The sequence below is a fragment of the Meleagris gallopavo genome, chromosome 6 (assembly GCF_000146605.3).
Source record: "Meleagris gallopavo isolate NT-WF06-2002-E0010 breed Aviagen turkey brand Nicholas breeding stock chromosome 6, Turkey_5.1, whole genome shotgun sequence".
In the NCBI taxonomy this organism is placed as follows: Eukaryota; Metazoa; Chordata; class Aves; order Galliformes; family Phasianidae; genus Meleagris; species Meleagris gallopavo.
The window spans coordinates 22,072,440-22,083,498 of NC_015016.2; the positions used below are offsets into that span (position 1 = coordinate 22,072,440).

Genomic DNA, 11,059 nt, shown 5'->3' on the forward strand with positions numbered 1-11,059 from the left:
CCTTCACAGAGCCAGCGCTGAAAACTCTTATTCAGGAAAACCTTTCATTGGTTTGGGAGGATGTTTCTGCAGTCAGGTCTGCCCGGTTTGGGTCCCTGCTAGTTCAGCGCTATCATCAGCCTTGTTTCTCAGAGCTCACGACACTGGGAGCTCAGCCCTCCTCAGCTGCAGGCCCTCCGTCCTTGTTTCCAGCTGGTCGTACTGCTGCCTTTGGGGTGAGGGGTGAGCACGGAGGACGGGCATTGTTACACTGTTTTCTTTTAGAGTGACACACAGCTGCAGTTGGTTTCTGTCTTCCGCAGGACTTTCTTCGGACGTGTTCTGGATAGAGCCATGCTGTAGAAGACTTCATTCTGACCCCTCATAAGTCACTGAATAATAGAACTGTAAGTGTTCATATTTAGCGTTTCCCAAGGCTATTACTGTGCAATGTTATTGAGTGAATAAAAAAAAAGTTCTGTGTTAACCCTGGTGTCAGAAGCCAAGTACACTATAGTGGTTCAGCGTCTGAATATACCCGTATATTTCCCTCTTGGAGCATATATATTCACTCACACAAATTTATCTTCTTTTTCCCTGTTTTTTTTCCCCCTGCCACATGAAGCATTAAGAGGATATTTAAGATTCTATTAAAGATTGTTTCCCAAAGTCAACTTTTTGAATCAGCAACTGACCAGCTCTTGATTTTATTTTTTTTCTCTTCATGATACAATTTACTACATTAACACCAATACAGATCTTTAGCTAGAAGCTGTTTCTGGATTTGCCATTTCTAAATTAGAAGTGACAGCAGCGTGAGACTCAGGTGAGTTGAGGTTTCCCGCAAAGGGCTTCCCAATCAAAAATTTACTTTTGGACCTCCTAGACAATGTGGTAGCCAGAAGAGGACAGTTCCAAAGAGGCTGGGATCACTGTGTAAGTCCCTGTAGACAGGTGGTATTAACAGCTGAAAGCTCAATTGAGGTCAGTACAGAAAAAAAACCAAAGCAGCAGCAAAGATGTGAGTCATAAGCTGCTTTAACAATTTTTAAAACTCAGTCGCATTACCCAAGAAAGCAAAATGTCAGATTCAGTGTTGTTTACATCCTTCCCTCCTTCCCCGCCCCTTCCTCACTTCCTACTTTAAAAATCAGGGGGTACAGCATGACTGCTCTTAATATTCTGAGTTCCTTTAACAACAGATCTGGAAATCACATTGTTACCTGTGTTTTCCAAGTAAGTTATACTGAAGTCTTTAAACTATTCTTTGCCATTGTAACAACTAGAAATACACTATTTATCAAAACAGATAAAAGTAGGATTTCCTAACTAATGGTGGGACTGGAAGAGCTGAGGCTTGGTGAAGATACTTGTGATAAAATCACTGGATTTAGTTTTTGTAATAGAGAAAGAAAGTAGAAATGTGTCTGTAGCAGCATGTTTTCTTGTGTGCAGGATATACAGACTGGCACAGGAAACGGTTAATGGCTTGACCTTTGGAGAGAAGCACTTGCTGACCCCACTCTGCAACATTTGGCTAAAAGGTTATGCCCAAAGGGGTGCTTGTTAGCAGGGAAAAACATCAGAAGATAAATACTTAGGAAAAGAATACTTAGGCTTTGGAAGTCTGGTGGCATGGTAGAAAGCAATCCCTTCTACCAGAAAGTAGAAGACTGTGAGACTCATCCACTGAAGGAACTATGCACAGAACAATAGTACAAGTGTCACATTTAGATACAATTCGCCAAAAGTTTGATGGATGTAGAATAACCTGTATTTAGAAAATTAATATCATATGTAGCAATTCAGCTGTTCAGTGGAATGTCTACACAGAGGAGCTAATTAGTCCCAGCCTTGAAGGCAGCCATAGAAAACTTACACTGGTTTGGCATCTTGAACTCCCAGTGGTGTGGCACAAGCACATCTCTTCAGGCAGTGCATGGCAAGGTGGTGTGTGTGTTGGAAGTCCTTGTGGAAGGTAACTCCTTGCAGTTGCTTAACAGCCTTCTCAGGACTTCAGGGTAGTGTCTCTACTGCTGTCTTAGGATCTCTACAGAGAAACGCCTATTTTATTTTATCCCTTCTCTTCCTCTTTGTTTTCTGGCTTCTGATTTCTTATAATCTTTAAGAATCATTTCCACTGCTTCTTGTGGGTGATAAGAATTGAAAGTGTACCTTGGAGCAGCATGAACAAAGCTTCAGCTGGAGTTTCCTGACAAAAGGCTGCCACAGACTGACTGTAAAATTCATAAAACTTAAAAAGTATTAGCAACCACAAATTGATGTGGGTTACTTATATCAGCAAGTTCAGCCTGTTATCAGATTAGATACTGTTTTGTTGAAGCTTTTTGTAAACTTATCAAAAATCCATCTTTATAACATTTTACTTGTTATGCCACAAACAAAAGCTGTTTCAAACTTTATTTTAAAAACTTTCACTCTGAATTAAATCTTTCATTCCACTAGTGATGCAGGCATTTAGCTTAAATATTACTTTTCTTCAGTTACTTTGTTCTGTTGATTCATATGCTTTCCACTTTACTTAGGAAAAATAAAAATAACAACTTCTCTGTCAAACGGGTGGAGAAGGGGGAAGAAAACATTTTGTGGACGAAGAGGCTCAAAGTTCCAGTAGGAGATTATCAAAACCTGTTTTACATCCTGTGTTTGTTTTGCAGGGAGTTTCTGCAATGGAGAAGAGGGATGGTGATAGTCATACCGTTGACCAGAATGCATTTCAGAACATCATGCCAAGAAGAAATAGAGAAAACCTTAGCGACTTGGTAATGTTTCTGTGAAAAAGCAGTTCATATGTCATGCAGAAAAGTGCAGTCTTTTGTCTGATGTTGTTCAAAAGCACCATGTGACCGTAACGTTGGCATATCATCAATGCTTTTAAAGTCTTCTCACAAATTGACATCAAGAGATTAAAAAGATAATGAGCAACTGATTCAGTTAAATCACATTTCATAATTTAAAAATCCACAAGTCTTGTGCTAGTTAAAAGTGTTAAAATCTCAGTTTATATAATTTATCCTAATATCACGTTGTGTAATGCATGAACTACGCTATTCTTCACTGTCTAGAAAATACAAGTTACTTAGGGTATGCCTTCATTGTTCATCCAAAATATACATTTTTATCATTTGATAAGCATCTTCAGCTATAAAACCCTAATAAAGACTATGCCCTTTAATTTTACTCTAAGGCACTGTAGGCAAGTCAGTCAGACGTGCAGGAACAGGCTACCTTGACTCCATTTTAGATTTTATGGCAAGACAGCAATGTACTTTTGTTATCACTCAGTTAATAAAAAGCAAAACGCCCTGTATCAGAGAGGATGAACACAAGACTTGCATCCACTTATCCTTGTATTAATTAGTTAATCAGTTTCAATATATTTGATTCTTAAGAATAAAGACAGGTAAGATCACAGAAATAGGCAAATCCCCTGTATCCTTACAGAATGATTTGAAGTTGATGGTCATGAACATCATAAAGGTTCTTTTCCAATCTAAATGATTCTATGATTCCTTGAATGCCAACTTACATCTTTAAAACTACTAATAGCTACCTTCCTCAAACCTGACATTGCCATATCGTTTTCTGGAGAATGGGACATCTGCAACATTAGCCATTCTAAATCTGAGCTGTTGCCACATTAGTTCAGGTTCACTTTACATTTCACTGGAATACTAGAAGGAGTTGCATGCTTATTAATGCCGTGAAGTCCCAGCCTGCCCCCTTGGACAGCTGTCTCCTGCATCAGCTGCAAAGTCCTGCTGTTGATGCATGCATGTACTTTTGTTTTGATCAAACGCCTCTTCTCCAGACCATAAGAGCTGGGCAGTCTTTAAATATGTTATTTCAGTGTAAAACAATCTGTAATACACTAATATTTTGTCCCAGCTTAGCTCCTTCTAAAGCCTGTGATAATTCTGCCAGGATTTTCAGTGAAACTAGAATCAAATTATGATAACTTGGCAGTAAAAGATTCAGCTTTTTGAACTGAACTGACTCAGTTTCACAAGTTTTCATAAACGCTAAGAGAACATTATTGCATGTAGGGCGGACAGAAAGAAAAGCTGGGAATTGAGCCTGGAGTTGAAAGGGGCACAGCTAATACGCTATATCCCAAATATTTCTACTTACATCTTTATTCCCTAAATTAATTGTCATTAAAACAGCAGTGACTAAAAGAACTATTGTACTGTCATGTCTCTGGATTCTGTTATTGCACGTATTTATTTGAGTTACTTCAACAAATCTGTAGCTGAAATGTGAAATCTTGAAATCTTATCATGAGAAGCTTCAGTGATGCTTTATATAACGTAATCCTCTCTTGTGGTATAGTTAACTTCCTGGAATGAAAATTATTTTGAAATCACCATATATAAGGAATTAAGAATAGAAAATCAACACTAAAATTGCTCAATTACTGACTGTACTATTTGAAACACCATATTTTTCAGCTACCTTGTCTCTAATAGTGTGTGTGTTGGTTTTGTACAGTTTCAGTAATGCATAGTATACAAGTTATGATAGCAAATACTGTGATTACAGTTTTAATCTTCTTTTGTTCTCGCTGGTATTTCTTTTCTGTCTATTCCAGAATGTGGATATGCAAGTCGCCAATCCACCAGAAGTAGCTGCACTTTTTAACTTACATCAAGCACATCATTTTAGTGAGTTTGAATACTCTTCAGAACAACACTACAAGCAGGATTTGTTCCCCAGGTGGCACATGCCACTGAAGATAGCATCTGTGATCTCATTATTGACATTTATTTACACTTTTCTGAGAGATGTCATATATCCTTTTATAACAAGAAATGAAAATGTTTTCTATAAAATTCCAATCCTTGTCATAAACAAAGTCTTACCAGTGGTTTCAATTACCCTTTTAGCACTGGTATATTTACCAGGAATATTAGCTGCTGGTTTCCAGCTGTACTTTGGCACTAAGTACAAAAGGTTTCCCTTGTGGCTGGATAGATGGATGTTGTCAAGAAAACAATTTGGACTTCTCAGTTTCTTCTTCGCTGTGATGCATGCCTGCTATAGCCTATGCTATCCAATGAGAAGATCATACAGATACAAGTTGCTGAACTGGGCATTCCAGCAGGTATGATGGGTTCAGAAATTGCCTCTGATTTGGAAGCAACTCCCCACATAGCACAGTAAAGGAATGGAACAGGACCTACTAGTTGAAGCATGTAAGAGAGAGTCAAAAGTCATCACAGCTGTGCCAGTGTGTGTTCAATAAGTCACTTTCTTCATCTAGGAATTTTTGGTTTGGTGTATAATAATTATAACTGCCTCACAGGTACACATAAGTCTTTGGCACAGTATTAATTTAGTGTGGATTAATTTTCTCAGCATCAGTGGAATCAACTATCTACAAAAACTGCTGCACATGCTATTCTTAGACATCATCTTTGTAAAATGAGTTATCCAGCAAAAAGCTGAGCTAAATTATAATAATTTTTATTTGCCACAGGCTAGATGTTTGAACACTGATGACTCCACAGTTTGGCTGGTAAACACTAACTTGTTAAAACAATCCAGTTAAAACAATTTCTATCATGGTTCCAAGTCATGGGCAATAAATGGCTTGCAAAGCTATCTAAGGTTCTCTATTACTAGAGAGTATCTACTACATGTATATATTACTCTGAGTGCCATAGGTATTCTATTATAAGGAATAATCCAGTGTAAAGTGTAAACTGCAAAGGTAGTTTTAATATCTTCAAAGTCTAAGATAATGTTTTATAATGAGCAGAGTAGGATGTTTTCTTAAGAATTCTATTAAACAACATTGAAGATCAGCTTTCCTGATAGTCTGGCTTGAATGGTTTACCAGAAATTTCTGTGAGATTCCAGTTCTTGAGTGCAGATGAAGAAATTCTCATATTTGGAGCATATTATATGATGGTGATCTCAATAGCATCAAAGTACTGTTACAAATAGGAGAAGCTTTGACATCCACTTATTATTTTCATTCATATCAACCATTGTATTCTGTGCAGCTGAATGCACCAAGTTGTTGCTGAATAAACAGGACTAAGCGGCTATTCTGGCACGATAATGTCGTTAAGAATGCTTGCTAAATTGACACCATAAAACAGTGCTGTAAATATATTTCCTGTTGTTATAAGCTCCCAGGTATGGTATTTAGTTACAGATGGAATTTTTTTTGTCAAAGAGTAGGATTTCTCCTGCTGTGAAGGCAGGCTAACGTGCCTCAGAACAAGTCTTTTCTGAGCCAAGATGCTGATGCAATCTGCACATTCTTTTCATTCAAAGCCTACCTTTGCTCTGCAGATACCAGTGGGGACTTTTTCATTGCAGTGAAATGACTGTTACATTCAGAAACATGCAAACAAACAAAAATTCTGTGTTTCAAATCTTACTTCCTATTTACCATTGTGAAAACAATTATATTTTATGAAAGTTGCTAAGTGCACCGGAAAGCCAGTTGTATCCTGGGCTGCATAAAAAGAAGCATGGCCAACAGGACAAGGGTGAGATGATTCTTCCACTCTACATCACTTGAGTGGGATCTTGAGACCCCACATGGAGTAAGTACTGGAGCCAGTTCTGGAGTCTCCAGTACAAGAAAGACGTGAACATGTTAGAGCAAGTTAAGAGAGGAGCTGGGAAAATAACCAGAGGGCTGGAGCACCTCTGCTATAGAAAATGTCTGAGAGAGTTCAGGTTGCTCAGCCTGGAGACAAGAAGGCTCCAGGGAGACTTTATTGTGGCTTTTCAGTATATAAAGGGAGCTTACAAAAGATAGAATGATTTTTTTACAAGGGCATGTAGTGACAGAACAAAGGGCAGTGGTTATAAACTGAAAATAGAAAGATTTAGATTGGATATAAGGAAGAATTTTTTCATGGTGGGGGTGGTGAGACTTTGGAACAGGCTGCCCAAAGAGGCTGTGGGTGCCTCATCAATGGAAGTGTTCAAAGTCAGGTTGGATGGGGCTTTGTGAAACCTGACCTACTGAAACATCTCTGCCCATAGCGGAGGTTTGGACTACATATCCTTTTAAGGTCTCTTCCAGCTCAAACCATTCTGTTATTCTTCTTGCAGGTCAAACAAAAAAAGAAAGTGCCTGGATTGAACATGATGTTTGGAGAATGGAGATTTATGTGTCCCTAGGAATTCTGGCGCTTGCTTTGCTGACCTTATTGGCAATAGCATCAATCCCATCTGTCAGTCACTCTTTGACCTGGAGAGAGTTCCATTATATTCAGGTATACACTTCATGTCATCACTCCTCAGTTTTAGGACTGCATGTTTTCTGCTGACATCATCCATAGTTAAAAATATCAAATACAGAATAATTAAAGAAACCAATGTGAAAATTTATTCAGCATCCTTTGTTAATCACACACACACACACACACACACACACAGAAAAAAAAAGAGGAAAATGCTCCTTTCATTTATTATTTTAGCAGGAGAAGGAGAAAATACTGTCATGGTCAGGGTATAAAGAAAGTTCCTAATCACCTTTTTTTGCTCCTCTGACCTGGTGACGTGTTAACAAGAGTTATTCTTAGGTCAAAGACTGCTGGTGTTGTAAGCATTTAAGTCATCTTCTGTGCCTTTTATGTTTCAGGAAAGCCTTGTGTGAACTGGAAGTAGGTGGTACTGATCCAGTTCACAGGGTTGCCATACAGCATGGGATTTCACTGCACAAGAATTGCTTGTTGCTCACTTGGAGCCATTTTGGCTATTCTGTACTGCCTGAGCAGTACCTGGTGCCTAGAAAGTCCAGAAAGCTCATGCCTTCTGAAACGCAAAGGTTTTCCATTTGCACTGTCACCAGTCACACAGTCCATTCCAAACTGTAGTATTCTGAGAATGAAGCATTCTGAGAAGGAACAGACACATAATCAAACCCACCTCATAATTAGTTTTTCTACAGATGTTTGGGGTACTTTTTCATTCACCTAAGTATTTGGTTCTATCTTAGTTCACTGAATATTGCATAATAATAACACAAAATATAATAATATATTTTATTATAAGATAATAATAAAATAGAATAATAATCAGGCATAGTTCTGCATCAATATGATCATACTGTGTTAAATAAGTACTGAGTTAGGTCTCTGAACACCAAAATCTGAAAATTTGAAGACCTATTGAGCACCTATCATTTGAAAACATGATATCAATTTGAAAAGTAGATGTAAAGTGTATGTTTTCTGACAATGATTTGGGATTCTGTCCATTCTATTTAATGCACCCGTTGCAGGAAAAATTTGTCAGACTTATATAGACTGGTATAGGAGGGAGTCTCCTAGTGCATGATTACTTCTTGTTTTAAAAGAAATCCAGAATAATAATATCCAGAAGATTAATAGTAATATATTTGATTAGTTTTATAAACAAATAACTTGTATATTTAAAAATTATTTCTTATTGATTTAGAAATTGGAAAGGCAGTGTTGGACTTCACACTGATGGCAGTTCCATTTTTGTAATAAAAACAAGGTTACTATGTACATAGGAAAATCAAAACTGCTAGTAACTCTGGCATAACTCTTCCTTTCCTCTTGAAATTCAAGTCCTATGCCAAATTTATCATAGTACTACACTTACTACAGTTACTGACTTAAATTGATTTTAAAAATTCCCTTTGCAAATGATTGAGCTGCTCATAAACTTGCTTTTGAACTCATAGTAATTTATCAGAAAAGACATCAGGATGCAGATGACATCCACAAATTGAGATACTGAGAACCGACCCATTTTTGGGAATCTTTTATCTCTTCTGTATATTATCACAGTATTATAACAATTGCAGAAAAATGTGTCCCCCTTTTTTTTAAAGGTAGCATATAGGTGTATAATTGGATGCTAGAATTATAGGTTTAAAATTTTAATTAAAACCTAATGTTCTCTTTTCTACCACTTAGATGTGTTGGTTGAGGATCTTTTTGATCTCCGTATTTACTTAACAGAATAATCTCTTGCCAAGCTGGAAAAATAAATGACTTATTATCTTCTTTTTTCAGAGCAAGATGGGATACATAGCTCTGCTGCTGTGCACAGTTCACGCACTGGTGTTTGCTTGGAATAAGTGGGTTGATGTTAACCAATTCATCTGGTACACACCACCTTCATTTATGCTAGCAGTTTTTCTTCCTATTGTGGTCCTGCTCTGTAAATGCATACTGTTCTTTCCATGTTTCAGGAGGAGGATAAAAAAGATTAGATGTGGTTGGGAAGCTAATACACAGACCAATCAAACCAACTTGACTTCCAGACTATAGATCAAATATGGACATTCCCTATCTGATGCATGTAAATGTGCTCAAGGCAACAAAATGTTTACTTGCGAGCTTTGTTTTCATCTATTTCTTAGATGTTTCCTGTTTACTTTTCATTTCAGTGCAGGGGTATGGAATACCTGATGCAATTTGAACTTCTGTTGTGACAGAAGTTGGAAATATTAATTTCACACTTTAATCTATTTGGTATTCTGGTATTTGATCATTTCTTTCTTCTGACTCACTGCTCTTAAAATGCCAGTGCTTCATTGCTTCAATCGTAATTCTTTCACTAGAAAATGCAATCATAAATCACTGCTCCAGATGACCACAGAAAGTAAATAAATCATTACACCACAAAATCCAGGAATGCTTTCTGCATCTCACAGCCGTGTTTGTTCCCTGGTTAAATCTCAGTATTATGAAGGGACAACAACTTGAGTATTTATTGTCCTGTATCCCGTTATCTCCTGCATCTTATGTTTAACTGCAGAAGGGATCCTTTAGCACTACAGCCAAATGAAAATTTGCATTCCCACCATGTCTTGAATTTAAACAATCAAGTAAGCAGAAGTCTGGGGAACTTTGCAAGGGAAATCTCTCCTGAGGCTTAGGCACAGTACTAAAAAAAAAAAGAGTTTTTAGATTCAGATCTACATCTTATACAGGACTAGGTGTGTCTGTTTATTTGGAACTGTAAAATGTTTTCTTTTTTTTCCATGAACATATTCTTTTGTTTCTGATGCTGGAAATTTTCCATGCTTTTGACCTAAGCCTGCAGACTTTGACACATGCTAATCTTTATTAGCACAAATTTTTCCAGTGGGGATAGCTCACACGTAGAATAAATATGTTTTACCATTTTACTATAGGGCTAGCACAACTATGTGACTGGAAGAAAATTATTAAAAGCAGACGTTTGAACCATGACAATGATTTGGTGATATTTTGTGTAAAACTACTGCTGAATGCATTTGCTTTTACTTAAATTTTAGTGTATGTTGATGAAACTTCACTTTCTTTGTTTTACATAGATCTGCCTGAATGCCTTAACTGAATAATTCATTTGTTAATTGTCTATTTTAAATACTTTATGCAGCAGTTAATATTTTCACACAGCATCAGAAACATTGTTGCAGTTTTCCTGCATGAGCTGACTGGGACATGGATTGATGATGCCACCTATTGATGGAATCATCCAAATGAGAATTGCAGTGGTTCTGGTATTAAACAAACAAGAAAATGTCTATGTAAGAGAATATGTAATACATGGTGCTAATGATTCTGTTTTACATTTGTGGACACGGTACACTGGGTGTAAATAAAAATTAAATAACTATTCCTACATTTTGTATTTTCCTGGTTTTAACTCCATTCAGTTATTGCAGCTTAGAAGTTATGTATGTGTTTTGCACTTGATGTTGTACTTTGACAATAATGGGAACATGGTGGCCTGTGTAATATAGACTGAAGACTTGAGTAGCATTGTGTATCATTGTGTATACATGACAGAGGTGAGCACTAAAACACAGAAAGCCAACCTGTGAACTTCAGAAATTTCTAAAGGGAAATGGTTGTTGTCAATAGATCAGCATTTACATTTCTTTAAAGGAAATAAAATTAATTAGAAGTCATGTTAGAGAGAAAAATATCAAAGGCTTACTTGAAATATTAATTGCACTTGTTGTCAGGGGTCATACTGTTTTGTTTTATTTTTTCACTGGAACAGATTAAGACCAGTGCAACAACAAAGTAATTAAATTATCTTCTACTAGCTACTCTTCTTCTAG

General features: G+C 37.0%; 1 protein-coding gene across 1 annotated transcript in view; it reads left to right on the forward strand.

Moving 5' to 3' along the window:
* Positions 1-10,616, forward strand: part of STEAP2 (STEAP2 metalloreductase) — a 25,010-nt gene extending 14,394 nt beyond the window's left edge. Inside the window, exon 4 of the mRNA XM_010712594.3 lies at positions 9,015-10,616. Coding sequence (XP_010710896.1) covers positions 9,015-9,272 — 258 coding nt within the window. The 3' untranslated portion in view covers positions 9,273-10,616. The remainder of the gene's footprint in view (positions 1-9,014) is intronic.
* The last annotated feature ends 443 nt before the right edge of the window (positions 10,617-11,059 follow it).